Genomic DNA, 21,855 nt, shown 5'->3' with positions numbered 1-21,855 from the left:
TAAACAGTAAGGATTTGAAGAAAAATATTTTATCTCCAAAAACATTATTACCTCCAAATGTATCCCTGAAGGCATTTGCCATGTTTCTCTGTTGGCCCAGCGTACAATGATTTTCTATGGAGAGTATCAATGGATAACTGAAATGCATGTACAAGTGTATTATCATATACGACAAAATAATTATAACATCTTACTATTTCACAAATTATCATACTGACGATGACATACATGACCTGGTTAATCATACATATAATTTGTATACTATTAAAATAGTAATATCATCACACCGGAAATTACAGTATATACTCGCTTATAAGATGACTCCAACTGCAAAGTGCACAGACCCAGATCTGCTGTTGCATAATGCACCAGCAGATCTGTATCTCTATAGTTTGTTAGGATTAATCTGAAGAACAAACAACAAAGACTGTGATCTACAGGCACATAACGTTATGGCAGGTCAGGATCTATGTTGTTTGCAGTCAGACTTGTGTTATAGGTGAGTATATATGGTAATCAAATAATAAAGAAGGAAAAATAAAATTTCATAGTCTAACAAAGGGTAGAAAAATATGCTCATTTTGTCCAGCATCATAGATGGTCCAAGTTAAAATGAGAAACAGGTTGTAGTCAAAGCTGTACTTTGCGTAAAATGAAAACACTGTTAATACTAGAACAAGAGTCCCTTGATGATCTAATAACTGCAAAGAATTTCTGGGAATTCAAGGTAAGATCATTTCTTGGTTTTAACTGCCAAGTCTTGAAACCAAGTTTAATATTTCAGAACAAGAACAGGAGTTTCCAGGTAGCAGCTATGGCAGCCATATTGGATGTAAGATCATAACATCATTCATTTACATTATTATAAATTTTATGGTGAAAACCCAATGGCAATATGATCATCAATACTGGAGGAGTAGCAATAAAAAGATTTTTTAAGATAGCTGCCATGGCAGACATACTAAAAGTCAGATCAGCACCATTTTCATTTAGGACAAATTAAATACCATAAGAAGTCTTAACTTCATGTTAATATAACCATCTCTCTAGGACGAGTAGCAATAACTAGATTTTAAAAATGGCTACCATGGCAGCCACAATTTTCAGCGCCATTTTCATTTCATTTTCATCTACATCTATAATGTTTACCTGATATAATGAGAAGAATGAACTGTGTAGACTACAGATCTGAGTCTATGTTATTTTGCTTTGATATCATGGGTAGAATGAACTGTGTAGACTACAGATCTGAGTCTATGTTATTTTGGTTTCATGTCATGAGTAGAACGAACTGTGTAGACTACAGATCTGAGGCTATGTTATTTTGCTTTGATGTCATGAGTAGAATGAATTGTGTAGACTACAGATCTGAGTCTATGTTATTTTGGTTTGACATCACGAGTAGAATGAACTATGTAGACTACAGGTCCAAGTCTATGATGCTTGCTTTATGTCAGAAGTAAAATGAGGTAAATGATGCAGACTACGAATCTACCTCAATAATGTTTAACTGATATCATGAGTAGAATGAACTGTGCAGACTACAGATCTGAGTAATACTATGTTATTTTGCTTTGATATCATGAGTAGAATGAACTGTGTAGACTACAGATCGTAGGCTATGTTATTTTGCTTTGATGTCACGAGTAGAGTGAACTGTGTCGACTACAGATCTGCATCCATGTTTGCTTGAGGTCATGAGTTGAATGAACCATGCAGAAGACTACAGATCTGAGTCTCCTTGAGCTCACAAGCAGAGTCAAATGTGTAGACTCTAGATCTTTTCATGTGAAGAATGAACTGTGCAGACCTCAGATCTGAGTCAACAATGGTTGCCTGATATCACAAGTAGATGAACTACATAGACTACAGATTGGAGTCTGCCTAATATCATGAACTGTTCTGATCACAGACCTTAGCCAATACATTAGATTCTTTAATTTTTTGGCTGCATGTTAGGAGTAGAATGAATAGTGTACACTAAAGGTCTTAGTCGATGATTGCTTAATGACACAAGTAGAATGACACTGATGTGTGATGTTTGCATGATATCAGCAACAGATGAGGTGTATAATACAGATCTGAGTCACTGATATTTGTATGATATCATGACAAGTATGAACTGTGCAGAAAGTTTATCTGCCAATGTATTATAAGCATCAACTGAGACAAGATATACAGTTATATAGCAGCCTATTATGTAATGGCTGATTTGGGCTTGCAGTTAGGACACAATTCTAAGTGGGAAACTATGGCAAATCTGTTTGCAAAGAAAACTGCAAGCAAAAAGAACCCAGAAAGCCAAATTTCTATGTGATATTGACTGGGAACAAGATTAACTAGAACAAACACAATTGCAAATCCCAATGCTTTTCACTGCATATTCCAAATTAACCCCACCCCACCCCACACACACACACACACACAATGACACTTACAGGGGTCATAATGTAAAATCTTTGAAAATGTCATAATTGAAGTTGTGACTTTTCTACATTTTGCCACTAATAAACTTCCTGAGACCCCAGGTGCAGAAGCCAATGACACCCCTCTCACCAATGGTCACTAATGGAGCAACATAACAACAATCTTTCATGAATTTCCACCAAGTAGTTTAGGAAGATATGTCAGTAATGGACACACACACACAGGGAATGGATAGATAGACACAGGGTATGGATGGACAGACAAAGGGTCTGGATGGACACACACAGAGGGAATGGATAGATAGACACAGGGTATGGATGGACACAAACACAGGGAATGTATAGAAAGACACAGGGTTTGGATGGACCCATACACACACACACAGGGAATGGATAGACAGACACAGGGTATGGATGGACACACACAGGGAATGGATAGATAGATACAGGATATGAATAGACACACACACAGGGAATGGATAGATAGACACATGGTATGGATGGACACACACACAGGGAATGGATAGATAGACACAGGGTATGGATGGACACACACACACAGGGAATGGATAGATAGACACAGGGTATGGATGGATAGACAAATGGGCAGAATGAATAAAGAGGTGTTTTTAAAACTTTCTTAAAATTCCAAGCTACAAGAACCATGCTTTCTTGATAAGATTGACAGTAAAATGTCAGAATTCAAGCCTCATTCACAGCAAGAATCAAACAAGGGCATATCTGGGACATGTCCATTAAAAGAAATGAAAACAAGATAAAAAAGTTCATATTTCTGGTAGAGTGAAGAAATTCTTATGTTAGCTCTGATATTTTAGGATGGTGATGTGCATACCTGCTTGAATTCAAAAGTTGAAGAGACTTTTGTAAAAGTATTAAGATTTTTAGGAACCCTCTGCTTGAACAGAGTGTCACAATAACAAATGACTGGGTACTAATAATACAGAATTATAGGCAATGATCTACATAGATAGCATGACTTGGTAAGAATAAAAACCACCGTAATCAATGATTGCAGAGCTTGCCTCTAAGATTTTAGTATTCTCCAGCAGTTACTGCTAACACCAATTACCATGCAGAATATAAATTCAGCCTAAAGTAATCATTACACGAATTTCAAATGTTGGGCAAAAAATGACATAGAATAGCAATTAAGAACATTCTTTTCTTTGATATCAAATATATATATGTTGATAAATGTCAGGGATTAATTTTGTTTCCTTTTTTTTTAAAAAGTCAAATCATTTTTCTTAAAATGTGTTTTAGAAGCTATTAGTATGATTGTGTCCTAAGTTACTGGCTTTTAGTAACCTTTCAATGACACTCAGCAACCACAGTTTAGAAGCAAAACTTATGCATCTGCGATCACCTTGATTAGCTACTTACTACAGCTGAGACCTCACATGAAATCAGTCTACACATCTAATAACCTATACTCATTCACGTGTACAATACACAGTTATGCTCAAATGGGTCTCACAATGTACAGTTTAGTCATTAGTATGGAAAGCTGACTACCAAATTACAGATTTATTCCTAATTGAAACTGCACTGGTCAGAAGGGGCCTTCTGTGCAGGCTAAGATGTTTTTCATGAAAAATATGTGTGGTGATAAGCAAAACACAAATACTAAACCCATGCTAGTAAGCTTAAAAGGTAGATCAAAGTGACCTTCTTTTGTTATAAAAGTATAGTACTAACTAGCTGATGTATTCAAGTATTAAAATTTCTAATTAAACACAAATGCCACACAATAAATTTGTATGAAACAAAATTTCAACAAACTCACTAAAACATGGAATACAGGTCATTTCAAGATGCACCCCTTCACCATGTTTCATGATTCTAGGTCAGAGAGTAAACATATGGAAAGCAAAAACTCTTGGACATCAGCTAAACAGAAAGCTTAACTAAAGCCTGTAACAACTTTTATATAATTTACAAGGAGCTCTTGTTGTATTGGTGTGGTCCTAACAGAGATACCAATCATGATCAATTTCACAATTAAAGACATGAACAATGCCCAAGAAATGAATAACAAAAGAAAATAGTGAAGCACAAAATATTGGCTATAATGACCTATTTCTGCAGTGGGAAAGTAGTGCTGAAGATGCATCACTTCAGAAAGTTTGATTCAAAATAGGACAGCATTTACATAGCATTCAAAAGGCCTGATGAACTAAATGCAAAACACTTACCGCATGTACTCGCTTATAAGTAGAGTCAGACTGCAAAGAACAAAGATCCTCACCTGCTGATGCATAATGCACCTGCAGATCAGGGTCTATGTTGTTTGTTCTACTGATTACTCCAAACTGCAGAGACCCAAACCTGCTGCCATATTATGCGCTGACAGGTCTGGGTCTGAGCAGAGTGCAGTGGGATTCACCATATAAACAAGTATATACAACACTGTTTAGCATGGATGTGGTTCCAAAAGATGTATGCAGTGTATGTAGTTCCATGATTAAAACATGGACAGCAAAACAAAATGATGCATTCCATCCTAAGTGTCTTCCCCGATGCCATGTATACCAGTAAGCATATAGGATGTAAAAAGCCTATGTGCCTGCTGGAGAAAAAAAACTAATGACAATGTGAAATATAGTTACTTTGACCTTTTGTTTAAGGGTGTGGTACTACAAGAGATTCTTACAATCATCTTGTTTTATTATTCTAGCATTAACAGTGCTAAAGAAACAAACTTAAAACCTGAATCAACTTCAGTGATGCTTGAAATATTGATCAGTGATATTAATCAAGATGACCCCCATTGATTTTCATAATTCTAGGTATAACCGAATGTATGATAGATGCAAAATACCCGAGTTAAATACAGAAATTCAACCACAAGAATGTGTGATTACTGTGCATGTACAAAGGATCCACCATGTGTGTGTGTGTTTGTCTGTGTGTGTGTGTGTGTGTGTGTGTGTGTGTGTGTGTGCAGATGCATGTGCTGAGACTGGTGGTAGTAGAAATGCAAATCAACTTCCTGTTTGTCCTTACAGCCATGGTTATCTTGCTGGGAATTACACAATCACATGAAGCAGACAAAGCAAACTGAACAGTTATTTGCAGCCCGATTCCTTACTGCCTCCAAATAGCAGAGGAAAGCAGTAACAATCATAGTACCACAGAACAGTGGGGCCCAAGTGAGACAAGGGCACAAATTCATCCCATTTCAGAAAATCCAGGTAGCACACGACAGTATTCACTCATCATAGTGGAGTGAACTTCACTGCAACTATTTTCACATTTCAGCCTGATGACTCTGAAATGTAATTACCTAGATTCACCACAAGTTTCAAAATTGCAGGTCAAGTCATGCAAAATTGAGGCTGCTAACATATTTGTCAAAATTTCAGACAATGACTGCAACACATGATGGCCCATTTAAAACAAATACAGACAGATATATTTACTTTATTTATTTTTATTTATTTTCTTTTTTCCAACTGCAGAATGTCCACATAGTAGATGTCAGATTCTATTCAGTACCAGTGATTGGAGAATGATGCTGACACCTGGCTTTGAAACAAGGCTTTGGAGTTAATTGGATCTCAAGTCTTTTAAATCAGACAGCTGGTAATACCTACGTTAAGAGAATGCAGAAGCAGATAAAAAGAAGAATTGTCATCAACATGATTCATCAACAATATCCAAAGAAACTTTGACAATGTACACAAAGATAACAGAGACAAGCATTGTGCTGGAGAGAAGATTATCAGGATAATTCTAATCACAGCTTTAAAGCTGAACTCAGCCATCTTCATAGTAAGATCTGGAAAAGCACACTGATGTTGTATCTGAATTCGCTCATGGGCTTGTAATACGTCATATCCCATTTCTCCTGCAACAGTTGTCCTGGAATGACAATTGCCTTGGTGCATAAAGTCACAACTGTGTATCTCTGTCATACAATGACCAAAAGAAAACTTACAAAATGTACACATATTAAAGATCTGAAACTGTAAATTATACCAAACCATACCAAATTTTAACAGACCCTGCTGTGTAATAATTTGTTATATATTTTATAGTGAGATAATGAAATATATCAATGGGAGAAAAATAATATCTCCACAGTGGCTATACCACTTTCATCACCAGTAGAAATCTCACTTTTTGAACTTTTTTTTCCCCATTTGGAAAGTATATCTGCAATTGTGTGTATTTTTAAATGCCATATTTCCATATTTGGGCCTATTCCATTTTACTTCTTTTTCTTCTGATCTCTCTCTCTCTTTTCCACTCCATCTCACCCCACACACAGAAACACACACACCACACATACACTCTCTCTCTCTTTTCCACTCCATCTCCCCCCCACACACAGAAACACACACACCACACATACACTCTCTCTCTTTTCCACTCCATCTCCCCCCACACACAGAAACACACACACCACACATACACTCTCTCTCTCTTTTCCACTCCATCTCCCCCCACACAAAGAAACACACACACCACACATACACTCTCTCTTTTCCACTCAATCTCCCTGCACACACAGAAACACACACACCACACATACACTCTCTCTCTCTTTTCCACTCCATCTCCCTGCACACACAGAAACACACACACCACACATACACTCTCTCTCTTTTCCACTCCATCTCCCCCCACACACAGAAACACACACACCACACATACACTCTCTCTCTCTTTTCCACTCCATCTCCCTGCACACACAGAAACACACACACCACACATACACTCTCTCTCTTTCTTTTCCACTCCATCTCCCCCCACACACAGAAACACACACACCACACATACACTCTCTCTCTCTCTTTTCCACTCCATCTCCCCCACACACAGAAACACATACACCACACATACTCTCTCTCTCTCTTTTCCACTCCATCTCCCCCCACACACAGAAACACACACACCACACATACACTCTCTCTCTCTCTTTTCCACACCATCTCCCCCCACACACAGAAACACACACACCACACATACTCTCTCTCTCTCTCTTTTCCACTCCATCTCCCCCCACACAGAGAAACACACACACCACACATACACTCTCTCTCTCTCTTTTCCACTCCATCTCCCTGCACATCAGGATGAACAGATCTTAAAATGTATAAACTGTAGACTCTCTAGTGTACATTTATCCAATCAATGAGCATCCTCGCTAGCCATGGTTCCAATGTGATAACCCTATCTACACCATGGCGTACTGAGCATGTATTTCTTTGCTTCAGGTCTGTTAACGACTTAACTTACACTTAACTTACATGACCCATTACTATTTGTCATCCATACCGTACAGTATATCAGTAATACTCTATGGCAAATGGTACACATTTTTTTGAAAAACAAAACAACTCATGATTAAATATATTAATAAAATTTTTAAGTGGCTAACTTGCATCACAATCATGTTTGAAAATGATGGATAAATCAGGCATGTGCCTGATGGCAAAGTTAAATTAAGTAAAAACTGAAAACTGGATACTTCATCTTGCCAAGGTCTCACAAAACTTTAATGTAGAAATAAATAAAATGAAGGATGAAAATCCTTAGTTTGTCATTAAAATCTTTTGTTTAAAGATGATATGTATTGAAGTCTGTAAGATACAACCAGTTCCGTTTCTAGTTACCCCATTCCAACAGCATCGATTTGCACATGAAATGAGTTAATAAATAATGTCTTCATTTCTGAATGAATACAATCATTACTGTGACAAAATACGCAACATGAAGCATGATATCTACAAGACAAAATTGTAAAATGTTGATGTCCCAAATTATTGTAAGTCTTGGAACTTCTTTATAGCAATGTAGTAAAGCACCTGTTAATCACATTGGCACAGAATGGAGAAAAACCATGCAAAATGATGGCTTTTGGCCTTAAAAAAATATAGACATGCAATAAAAAGAAAATATACACATCCTGAATTGATATATACAATTATTTCATGAAATAATATGATATTTCCACTTCACTCATGAATTAGTTCTGTATATCTACAAAAAAAGGAGATATCCTCTATGTTTAAATGGCATTCAAACAAGAAAACAAAAACCTCACTGTATTGACCAAGTCCACAACAGTGGAAAAATATGCAAAATTACTGATCAAAGTTGTTCTAGGGTTTCACGCCATTTTTCAGCACAGGATAGGCTATACATGGCGGCCAGTATAACTGGTGGAGGAAGAACCACCGACCCACGAAAAGCTACCAGCAGGCTTTCCCACATACCAACGTTAGCCGAGCCTCGGACTCGAACCCACGCAGACAGAGATGAGATGGCAGTGATCCGTAACGGAGAGCGCTTTAGACCACTCGGGGCCCCTCTGATCAAAGTAAACATATTTAAGTTACCAATGCCTGAAGCAAAACAATACCAACTTTACAGACTGATGGCTGTTATTTCCAGAAAAAAATCTAAATAATGCGCGGTTTTATCAATATGATGTACCAGTAATTTGTAGTGAGCAAAAAGCTTCAACTGCAGTACATCAAGTGGATGTGCAACCATCTATTGGTACACACAATATTTTTACCATCAATAGTAGCTACAGACATCTTCCCCAGGGGCTCAATTCAGGAGGTAATGGAAATTAATCCTTTAACACTAATTTGAGGGGGTAATGTATTCAATGGGGAGATGTACTGGTACATTATGCCACAGAAGGTCTGTATCAATGCAATTCTGAACTGGGCAACTTTATTCAATTACAAATACAATAAACACCCTTAACACTAGTGGGTGGAGTACTGGTGTTACCCAAATTGCCAATAAACACCTAAGGTCAAATGACACTCGATGAGAACAAATATTTGTGTAGTGGGAGTTTCCATTTGTGTTACTATAATGAACCCACATATACAGACCCTCCCATTTTTGGACACCATAATTTCAAAAATTTTTAAAAATTTAAATAGCACACAAGTTATCCATATAAAAAGAATTTTTTTATTTTTGTTCAAACCAAACAAATAATTTTAACTTGGAATGTAAACTTAGGAACGGTTTACATGTACTCTAAAACCAGTGACTGAATAGTCAATTCCATGAAGCCACTTGGAATACCCAAATTATCAAGTGGATTAACTGATGGTGTTGTCAACAGGCAGCAATAAAAACAACCTGACATGCTCCAACACTTGTAATCAAGCAGAGCCCCACGCAAGGCCAGCTGCCATCATAAACGAAAAATAACCTTTCATCCTCAGACAATTGATGGATGTATTTAATGAATCACTCTGACAACTGTAAAAGTCACTATCAATGTTACATCAAGCTGACATGGTAATCCTACATGTAAGACCTCGACACTGATATTCAGTAACATGTGCTATGTCTTACATTGCAGGACTATCTAACATTGCTGAATATTTCTTTTAAATTTACCACTAGAGATCATACAAATGAAGATGAAGCTGTCATGCACATCAATTCCTATTCCCATCAAAGTGTATTAACTTGTTTGATATAAAATAATTACATCTGTGGTATTATCTTTAGTTTCCCTTTTCCAGTATACTAAACTGGGTTTACATTTACTTCTGATGAAGTAGTCAACATCTCAAGCATGTGAATTTCATAAGTCATTGCAGTCTAGTTTTATTCAATGGTCTATTTCCCTTCCTAACTTGATTCTGGATGTAGTGGGAATGATCTTCATGGCAACTTAATATCCTGAACAAGTGATTTAGCTCTGTTACCTTCTCGGGTAATGATCACCATATTGGGGAATTTCAATGCCATAATCACCTCAAGACTCACTAATGGAAAATATGGCTTGCCTTTCACAATTCAGAGGAAACATAGGAACACATGTAGGTGATGCATTTGGTTGTCAAAGATAATTATTATGTTATAAAACAATTTTGAGGATAACACTGAGTTATGTTTATAGACAAAGTTTCAACCAACTTACCACTGAAAGCTTTATAAATAAATCATGAAAAGAGAGTAAAAGTTTAAAATAAAAACAAACACCAGAAAATGCAATTCTAGAATTCTTTATTTTTAAAGGAACACTGAAACATTATCATGCAAGTGTTCTTTACTGTCAAACAAGGACAGTGCTATTTAGTTTTACCTATGTAAACAATGTAATTATGGAGATAATTATTTTTTTGTATCTGGATATTTGGGTCAATGATTGTAATTATCATATGATATTTTGCTGTCACTCACATGTTACACAAGTGTCACACCAATTCAACCTTCAATTATACATGCCATCGTTAAGTACATTGTTACCTTATCAAATCCAGACTGCTCCGGTAGCCTAGTGGTTTGAGTTTCCGCCTCAGATGCAGGATGTCGCAGGTTCAAACCACAACCAAGTCATACCAAAAACATATAAAAATGGTACTAACAGCTGCCTCGCTAGATGCTCAGCATTAAGAGGCTAGTGTTAGGACTGGTCGACCTGGCGTCAGGGTAATGTGACTGGGTGGGACATGATGCTACATGTCTGCAGCATGATGTCCCAGTGCTAGACATCACTATAAACTGCCACACTGCAGACATCGTAATGATATGACTGAATAATTCTTAAGGCTACGTTAAAAATTAAAATCTCCTGCTCCCTCTCACACATGCACACACACACGCACACACACATGCCTTATCAAGTCCCCAACAAAGATTTAACAAATTGCTTGCATGCTAATCCCAATGAAGGTTTGTTAATTAGAATTATTTTAAAAAATTCCCTTAACAAACAACACCACCATTACCCCTAAACAAAATTAGGCCATTGTAAAATAAGCACAGTGTAGTATATTGACTTACTCTGAAGCCAGCCAAGCATTTTCCTTAATGACCTGGATAGCATCTATAAACCTTATCTTGGAGGTGAGGGTGTGGCCATGAAATATCATTGGTTGACCATCCGGACCATCCCAACAGTCCACTACAGCAAAAGGCAGAAAAAGTCCAATATGTAGAAATCACATGATGATGACATCATGCTGTCAGCAGTGTAGCAGCTATGTAGCAGCATGACCTAGGTTCAAGTCTAACACCAGGCAGTAAATATATAGATGCATATATACGCACACACATGCAATGAAAACAGTGCAATATACAAGAAGATTATAAGCCCAAACTGAAATATAAGCAAAGCAAATGGAACATGGAATTTCATGCAAGGACACAACAGTCATGTGAGCAACAACAACAGAAAAACAAAGGATGTGGCAAATTCTATAGTAACATATGAAAGCATCTTAACTCCAGTAAAACACGCACCCACCTGCCACTCTTAAAAGCTAAATAAAGATCCTGATCAACAGTTGCATAAAATGATGGCAGGTTGGGGTCTGCATTTTTTTTCTACTAATTATTTCAAGCTATTGTTATAGACCCAGAATTGCCAGTTACACTGGAAGTTTACCACATGGTGTATATATATATATATATATATATATATATATTGTTTAAAAAAACTATTCACTATAAGACATCACAGTAAAAGGCAGTCCCCTTTAATAAAGACAGTAGTCTCACACTATAAGGTGTCACAGTAAAAGGTGGTTCCTTTGATAAGGACAGTATTCCCTCACCATAATGTGTCACTATAAATGGTAGTCCCTTTAATAAAGATGGTATTCCCTCACCATAAGGTGTCACTGTAAATGGTTTTTATGAGACATCAACACCAGTAGGCTTTTTAGTGCTGAAACACAGCACAAGAAGTTTATTTAGTGCTGAGACATAGCAAAATGACTAAGTCATTTCGTGCTTAGACACATCAACACAAGGTCATTTAGTGCTGAGACAGCAAAATAACTTGTTTGGTGCTTAGACACAGCAACAAAAGTAGGTTATTTGGTGCTCAGACTGCAAAATAACCAGGTCATTTAGTGCTGAGACACAGCAACACAAGTAGGTTATTTAGTGCTGAGACACAACAAAATAACTAAATTATCTGGTGCTAAGACAGCAAAATAACTAGGTTATTGGATGCTGAGACACAGCAATATAAATAGGTCCTTTGATGATGAGATACAGCAACACAATTAAGTTATTTAGTGCTGAGACATAGCTATAACTAGGTCATTTGGTACTGAGGCTGAGCCATACAAGTAGGCTATTTACAGCTGAGGCAATTCGAGTAAAAGCCTTTCCCCAAGGACACACCCATCACTAAACCATCATGCCTCCTGCATTAATTAGTTAAAGATGTGCATGAGAGTGCATTGGGCTTCTTCAACATTTGTGAACCTGTAAAAGGTATCAAATCTGGGCAATAAACAAATACTTATTTTTTAAATTAAATGAGATAGTTTCCACTTATTTTATACACATACCTAATTCTAGCAAAATAATGCAGTTATTTAAAAGGATTTAAAGTTAGGCTTATCCACAGATTAAATGGTAAATCACTGATCGTCTAATAAAAATGAAAGATAACAATAAAGGAAAGAAAAACTAGACACATTCATGAGGTAGAAAATGGTGCTTATTACTTACCAAAAAACAGAACACTCATCAGATGAAGGCAAAGATGTCTATCTTGATCATCCCTAGCAAAGATGTGATTGGGACGAGGGATTTTAATTGGTTCAGGGATTACTGGAGGTAATGTATTCTTAGCTAGGCAGGCAAATAAAGCGAGACTGAATTGAAGCTGCCTCTGATCATAAGAAGACTCAATTAAAGCTCCAATGTTGCCGTTACACGCAAAAAGTAATATGTGCCAGTTCATCTGAATAATACTGAATCATGAAAGATACTTGTCCTAGATATTGTTGGGTGCCATTAAAACTAAATAATAATGATGTTTCAACACATTATGAGCCATGTAATTTGTTCCTCAAACTGAGAAACCATTTTTCCTAACCTAACAAATTAATACAATGTTGATCAACAACATGCATGGGTCAAATGATTTCACTCAAAAGTTGGATCACAAGATTTGACACCATTATAAACATATGAAGCCAACACCCCGCTATGTCGGATACAGTATGTGATCTTCATGTGATACCCCATTCTCATCTTGCATTTGATATGATGCAGTGGGTTGTTTTCACAGATGTCATGATTGTGTACGCAAATACCCACAATACAAGACGCATGTACCTTGTACCACCATTCTGGGTCCCTAACAAACCTTTGTCAACATTAGTCATCACAAAATATTCAAGATAAAAATCTAATTTAATTGTCAATAAGGATATTTACCTCTTCAAAATAATAAACAGATTATACTTAAAATTAAATGCCCCTATAGCACAAAAATAAAAATAATACTGAAAGTTGCCTGGCTTATATCAAAAGACATAATAATGTTAAACCGTAATCATGCATAATGCTATTAAACAGAAATACAGATATTTTTTATAAACAGACAATTGACATTTTTTAAAAGTATTTTGTATGTTGTACCTAAGTTTTTCATCTTGAACAAGCATTTCTGGGTCTTCAGGATACAATGTCAGTTATGGAATTAAAATTTCATAGCATTATGTATTATGCCAGAACTTGTATTATAATACCTTTTTGTGAAAACAAGTGTTTGTACCCAAGATGGCTGACATAATCATTTTAATTAGTACGGTCAAATATTGCATTTGTGGTGGAGGTGATGGATGTAGGATGATACTGAATGAACTGTTCAAAGAAGTTTCATCTTCAGTGTATTAAAATGAAACAATATACCTAACGGAACATGACTTTATGCTGAGTATTCTTTAAGTGCTTTTAGAAAGATGTAATTATATATTAATGATTGGCTTTTTAACTTGAATGATGACCAAATGATTGATTTCAGCCAATGAAAATTTAAAATCATTAAATGTTTCCACTTGTCTGTGTATCCATTTGTTTATGCATCTGTTTATTTACAGATCTATTTGCTTATGAAACAATAACAAAAATGGTTGAAATTTCAATGTTTTACTTGAAGAAAAAAAAAGAGAAAAGTCACGCATTTGATCTTGTGTGTTTGGCATGCACAACAGAATGTGATGCATCAAGATATCCTTGCACATCAAATGAGACATGCCTTCCTAATTGGAGGAAGAACAATGTTGTAAGGTGCTAGTTTGCGTGGCTAGGGAAACAAAATGAGAAATGAAGTACACACGTTTTGTGATGTCATATGAAAACAAAGGGTACTCAGCCTAGCATTTTTGAGTAATTTTTCTACAAAGGTATAACTGATGTACATTATTTTTTGCAAGTCCACGTCAAACACATACCAATTAATATGGAAATCCACAACAGTTGGGTTTGTCTTGAGCCCATGTTTGCTTTTCAAATTATTCTTAAAGAAGAAGGTCTGACCCTATGGTGGAGCTCAAAGAGAACTTAACTGCTGTCTGAAAAGGCTAATCAAACATCCTTAACAGTTAAGACAGAGCAGTCTTTATCTTGAAAAACAAAGAAAACCCATAAATGAGGTCAATGGAGGACAGATAAGATCAATGCCCACATTAGTATGTTATTGATGTAAAAGGTAGTTTCTTCATCATGCCAGTCCCTTATGAGTCTTCTGGATCCAGTGAGAATTTGATGAAACTGTGTACAGAAAGAAGTAGGTATCTCAGCTGAGAATCAGTACTCAAGTCAGGAAACCAATCCCGATCTTAGCATCAACAAAAGTGATGAAAGTTAGAAACTAGAGGAAACAAAGCTCATAGCAGGTCCTTGTGCAGTTTCCAGTTTGCTAGAAGCAAGAACTGGATGGGGTACAAGTGAAGTCTCTCTAGAAACTAAATCTATAGCCATGTTCTGAGTTCCTAAGAGAAAGAGGAAATGGTAAGCCAACAATGAAGTCTTGGCCATTAGACCATCTTTGAGGGGCAGAATCTTAGCAGTTTGGTCTGGTGATCCCCCCCCCCGCCCCCCACTAAGGAAATTCATCCCCATGTATCAGTACAGAGAACAGTTGATATCCAATGTCTATAGCTTGGAAATTAGATCCACAGGAGTCACCATTATAAGACCTTCAGAAGAGCATTTTTGTGGGCATGGGCACTAACTAGTCATTGAAAAACTGGAGGAATGGTGATTCCAGAAGACCATAAGTGAGCCTGTGTAACTTCCATCACCCTGCTAAAGCTCTGGGGGTGGAAGTATGGCGGACAGGTGGAGCCCAAAACTGAAATACCTTCTAGCCAAGACAGAAAAAGGAGGTATTTGCTATGGGACAGGAAGACTGGGATATGAAGGTACACATCCTGCAGGTCTATGGAGATCACCTATTCATGGAGCCTTAGGCATTCCTGATCAAAGCGGTAATCTCTAATCTGAAGCATTCTTCCAGAAAGAATGTAATTCCTGGCCTCTACAACTAACTTTTCGAGTGGAGAAGATGTGGGAATAAGTCTGGACCTGGGACTATGCCCAGTGTCTGATGCCCAGTGGCCAATCACCAATCAAAGAACAATCTGGTAAGAAAGTCTGATGGACAAAACTCCATCTGGTGAACAAGTCTTCAGTAGATTTGTAGGAACAAGACCCCTGCTTTGTCCTTAGGAAGGAGCCCCTGGCTCCTTCTGTTACTAACACTTCACCTTCTTAGAGAGAGCTGGAAAGGCATGACTCAATCACAAGCACTGGCTCTTTTCCCCCCCTTGGGAGGGGCCAGAAATCTATCCCTAAGAGGCACAGACAACATCGAAACATCAAAACAAGTACCAGGCATCCTAGGCATTGGGCCATCTCTGAAACACAGAAATCACTGTTGATTCCTGCTGTACTGGGGTTTCAGTCTTCCTTAAAACTGGAAGTAATCCAGATCCCTCCTCGGAATGGAGAGTGTTGTCCAGAGATGATGAGGAAGAAGGACCTTTCTTCGTTCTATGGTAATTGTGGTGACTTTCTTCTAAGTTACATACTTCATCCATCCACAGGCGATAAACAGGACATCTATCCATGTGTTAATATTTAGTACACGAAAGGCAGATGGGGTGATTGACCCAAAAGGTCTTCTAGTGCTGCCCACTTAAACTGAAACATCATTATGTGCTGAAAGATACAAAGTTTTGGCAAACACAGTATAATGGGAACCAAGAATGGGTAGGTGATACTTACCCTAACAACAGTACTAAGACGGGGAAAAAAATATCAAAAGCACCTCACTGACCAAGATGTGAAAACCCTTCAATTTCTGCAAAAGGGAACATAAAAGTGCAAATTAATGCAAAGATATGGGAGAAAATGATTCAACACAAGAAAGGGCATGTTTCAAAGAAAAAAAGTCAATGACAGCAACGAAGGTGAAATTAACAGAGCATGTTGAGGCATATGTACTTGCACAATGGTTAAAGAAAAAGAGGACAATATTCTGTGTGTAAGCCATGACTAAAGATTCAGACTGGGATTATGCTTTTTCAATTCCAAAAAGTCCAATTACAAATGGAATAGGGAATATGCAGCTTGGATTAAGGGACTTAGCATTCTGGAAGATGATAGCAATACATGTAATGTATTGCTGCTATTAAAGGCAAACACAAGGGCAATAATCCACGTGACTGAAGCAACTAAGGTATCAGACTGAGACTATGTTTATTTTTGGTCTAGGCCTTGGAATTCACTTTTGACTGGGGATGCAATTTAACTATATTGTGACTTGCATTACTGTTATTAAAATATAAGACTTTTATAGGATTCTAAATTAAGGGTGTTTTTAATTATAGGACCAATATGATACATGTTAATAACGCTGGTACCTATCGTCCAGAATTCACAATTTGTGAACTACCTATGCTATGCTTTATTTCTATGGCAACAGAAAAATACTGAACACAGAAAGTATCAAAAGGCAATTCTGCAAAAAATTCTTGAAATGTGTACCAAAAAGTTGGCTGAAATACCTTGAAAAGCTTAAGAGTAATTCCACTATCAAAAATGTTGAGACAGACAGACAGACAAAGCAGTAGCACCATATTATACACTAGGAGTAAAACTGTTTTTCCAGCCCTGCTTTGTATGGTATATGTAAGTTTGCTTTAGTAGTGTCAATTTTGATGCTTAAAACTGTGGTGAATTAACAGCAAAGGACAAAAGAAACTTGTTGGATTCTCTTAACATCGGTTATTTCTATCAGCGTTCAAGATGACGAGTGCTATCAATTATTATATACTTTTAAGTGAAAGAAAACATTAATCTGTATCGCCTGCCTGACCCAACTGAAGCTGATGATTTGTGAATAGTATGAGGCATGCTGAGATTGCAAATGTTATATAGACCAAGGGACTTAAAGATATACTGCACAGTGTTGGACTTTTACTCCAAAAACAAAAGTGTTAATGATCAACAGATGAATGAACACGACATGGGACAAAAATGTTTAAAAAAATTAAAACTGAAGAATTCCCTAAAGGAAAAAGACACAATCAGAAAAATTACTCTAGTAAGTGTGGTGATAACTTTAATGATTTTGAAGTTTTGCAAATGCATGAATGATATAGAGATAAACAGATAAATAACAAAAAGCATTAGAAATTACAGAACTAAGGAATTCTGAACAGAAAAAGTACTGAAAAATGGATGAACGATTGGGAAGATGAAAGTACAAAAACAGTTAAAATACTAGAACTAAAGAACCATGAATAGCAAATGGCACACCTGAACCACATGTCTATTATATGTACTTGGACACCAGTCTAGTATGTGTACCTGGACCAGAAGTCTAATATATGTACCTGTACACCAGTCTATGTGTACCTGGACACCAGACTAATATGTGTACCTGGATGACACATCTAATATGTGTACCTGGACACCAATGTAATATATTTACCTGGACACCAGTGTAATATATGTACCTGGTCACCAGTCCAGTATATGTGCCTGGACCACAAGTCTCGTTTTTGTACCTGGACCACAAAAGTCTAAGATGTGTACCTGGACACCAGTGTAATATAGGTGTCTGGATACCAGTCCAACATGTGTACCTGGACCACAAGTCTCATATGTGTACCTGGACACCAGTCTATATGCACCTGTACCACTCATCTAATACGTGTACCTGGACACCAGACTAATATGTGTGCCTGGACCACAAGTCTAAGATGTGTACCTGGACACCATTGTAATATATGTATCTGGACACCAGTCTAATTTTTGTACCTGGACTACCAGTCTAATATGTTTGCCTGTACCACAAGTCTTGTACCTGGACCACAAGTCTAATATGTGTACCTGGACCATACCTGGACCACAAGTCTAATATGTGTACCTGGACCAAAAGTCTAATATGTGAAAATGGACCACAAGTCTAAGATGTGTACCTGGACACCATTCTAATATATGTACCTGGACACCATTCTAATATATGTACCTGTACCACACGTCTAATATGTATACCAAGTTTTATGGAGATATGCAGAACGGTTTTGGAATTAAACTCTAGATATAAACCATTTTATGGATGGACTACTTATGCTTTGTTTTCATGTCATTTTCCTACGGTAGCATGACAAAATACTGAATGCAGAAAAATCTAAGTATTTAAAGGTACCTAGGCACAACTTTCTGGTACATGTACAATGGTTGGTCAAAATACATAGAATCATTTGAGAGATATACTCCAAAAGCAAAAATGATTGTCAACATACAGACAGATAGATTATGGACAGACACATGGACTTGACAACAACAGTATCAACCTGTATTACATACCAGGTAGATTCAGTGATGAACAACGTACTCTGAAATGACTTATGCATGTGCTTTAGCAATAAGCAGTGGTATGAGCAGTAAAATTAGGTAGTGAGCCATGCATGCTCTTTGTTTCGATGAAGGTGTATTTTGGGTGAAATAGGCAAGGAAAGCTGATTGTAGAAACTAAGCACTGGAAAGTTTGGTTAAGTATTAAAAAAAGGGATGGGGACTGTAAAAGAGCCCATGTATGTAAGGGCTTACAAATCCACATGTGCTGCAAATAACTAAGTCACAGTTTGTCATTTGTCCAGCAGGACCAGTAGCAAATTTGTCAAGCACTGTATGTTCTTCATTCTGATGACAGGGGATGCTGGTAAGAGGTAAAAGAGGCAGATAACGACTTACTCTGAAGCGACCCATGCATGTTCTCGGATTATTTTGATGACATCTAGAAAGCGTATTCTGGAAGTGAGGGTGTGTCCATGATAAATTTGTGGGTAACCATCAGGACCATCCCAGCAGTCCACTACAGGTGGTGGATAAAAAAAACACAAACAGAGGACAACATGTAACATTACACATGCAGCTCAACAATCAAATCCTAAATATATTTATATACGTAGCTGGTCAACTCTTGCATGAATCACAATGTAGCAGCTTTATAATTCTGAATTTACTATCTTTATACTTTTGGTATTGCCCTTAAAACACCCTAATTCCTTGGATTCCAGTGGTGCAATACTTACTTTCAGCAAATCTAGCCATGAATGAAAACAACATACTAGGTACAGTAAAGTCGTGTCTGTAATGATCATGGACTAATGCATAATTTAAGTTCTCCATTAAAATGGTTTATGTGTGTGTGCATTTGTCTGTAGCATCCAGACTTTTGTCCATCCAACATGCAAATAGTCTTTCTAACTTTAAAAAACATAATCATGAATTCTGCTGACTGTATAATGCAAAATTCAGAAATAAGTTTTGAAAAATACAGCCACAGTTACATTATAATCAGAAACAATATTAATCGATGGATTGACATGTATATGATGGTAATGTGGATACATGAAAATATACCACATAAAAGTTTTATTTCAAACATGAATAGGTTCCAGTCTATGGCTCAACCAAGGTATGTATGTGAGAACACTTACCAGTAGCGTCAAGTGAGGCAGTAGTTCTAATCAGTTTTCCAAGGTTCTTCCTCCACCAGTTATGCCAGCAGCCATGTATAGCATATCTTGCACGAGAAATAGCATTAAACCCGAAACAACAATTCAACCATATAGTAGGTTTCCTCAAATCTGAATTCATGCGGTGTGTGTGTGAGCCAAACCTGATCAAACATTGATTTTTATTTTATCCTAATGGAAGGTAGAAATCTTCCTTCATGGATTGTGTCTACACCGTGGAAAGCAAGAGTTGACCTTTACACTAATATCATATTACAAAGAAATACAATGCCAGCAAATGAATACTATGAATTACTGTACCAGTCAAAATAAAATTGTTGCAATTTTATAGCGTATTTATAAAGCAGAATGAATCACATTTTTAAGGCAAATCATGCTGCAATGCCTTATTTCAGGGAGACTCCTAATTTTGATTTTGTTGCTAACACCAGTAAAATCAAAATTCAAAGTTTCCTCATGATCTGGATTTTAAACAATTGTTATGAAGCCCTAAAAATAAACAAAATCCAATATTTTTGGAATATATTTTTGCAAAGGAACTATTTTTCTTCCTCTTTGAATAAATGCATTAAAATGATGCAACTTAATATAACCAAAAGGATATTTATCATTTAGAAGAGTTGTGGCCCTTGACTACCTTAGCAACCCAAACGCTCGCATTTTGCTGTCAACAGTGACGGGCATGCAGAGTGTCAGCAAAGTACACACTGAAGATAAATTTACTCAGTATATTAGTTACAATTTAATTTACTGTTGTCCAAAGCTACATACAAATCAAATACAAATAACATCAAAACAGATTTACACAGAGTTTGTATACCTTGCCATTGTTACATTTCTTGGAAAGTTAAACAATTTGGAAAAATTTAAACCTTGTTTATAAATCGAGTCCACCTGCAAACAGACCAAGATCTGCTGCCACATAACGTACTGGCAGTTCTGGAACTATGCAATTTGTTAGGAATAATCAGTAGAACAAACAGCATTGACCCTAATCTGCAGGCACATTATACTACAGCAGATTATGATCTTAGTTGTTTGTATTTTGCCTCGACTTATAAGCGACTATATATAGTATATAATGGTAAAAAACTGTCAAAGTCTGCTTGTATCCCATCAAAGAAAAAAACCTGCTTAATTCAGTAGCCTAATGAGGGCACCTGAATATGAAACTGTAAGTTCTGTATCTATCCCTTTAACTTACGTGTCATTAACAAAGTATTTTTTATAGATATACTTTTTAAAAATATGAAGACCAATTCATGGCATCGTATAGTAGTTATCAGGGTTACAATATTTCATTGTATATGGTAGCCCAGGCAAAACATTGTGGTTGCCCCTGGGCATGAATTTGTCAGACCCGTAAGTAGCAGTGCTACTGTCTTTTTTGTTAGGGTTGAATTTTTAACATAACAACAATCATGAAACTGCTGCAGTGGCTTGCCATCACAAATCTCCCCACTTTTCACTGCATATTTCAAATGCACACATGCATGAATCAATGAGTGCACACATGTGCACATACTCGAAACATGCATCTTCCTGCTATGGCTGCATATTTTACATTTGGTAAAATAATAACTGACAATGTCATTGCATTTGACCTTTTTATG

General features: G+C 36.8%; 1 protein-coding gene across 5 annotated transcripts in view; it reads right to left on the bottom strand.

Moving 5' to 3' along the window:
- Window positions 1-21,855, bottom strand: part of LOC149780075 (1-phosphatidylinositol 4,5-bisphosphate phosphodiesterase gamma-1-like) — a 209,858-nt gene that overhangs the window by 119,600 nt on the left and 68,403 nt on the right. For 4 of the 5 annotated variants that reach the window (XM_089936833.1, XM_089936830.1, XM_089936832.1 and 1 more), the window contains exons 12-13: window positions 19,455-19,575; window positions 52-137 (exon numbers count right to left, since the gene is read on the bottom strand). In XM_089936833.1, the coding sequence (XP_089792959.1) occupies window positions 52-137; window positions 19,455-19,575 (207 nt within the window). Of the gene's footprint in view, window positions 1-51; window positions 138-11,222; window positions 11,344-19,454; window positions 19,576-21,855 lie in introns of all 5 variants that reach the window. The other variant, XM_089936831.1, reaches the window with a different exon arrangement.

This window comes from Sinohyriopsis cumingii, chromosome 16 (genome assembly GCF_028554795.1).
Source record: "Sinohyriopsis cumingii isolate HCF-2022 chromosome 16, ASM2855479v2, whole genome shotgun sequence".
Lineage (NCBI taxonomy): Eukaryota > Metazoa > Mollusca > Bivalvia > Unionida > Unionidae > Sinohyriopsis > Sinohyriopsis cumingii.
The sequence above is the reverse complement of the archived record's forward strand: the minus strand, read 5'-3'. Positions and strand labels throughout refer to the sequence as shown.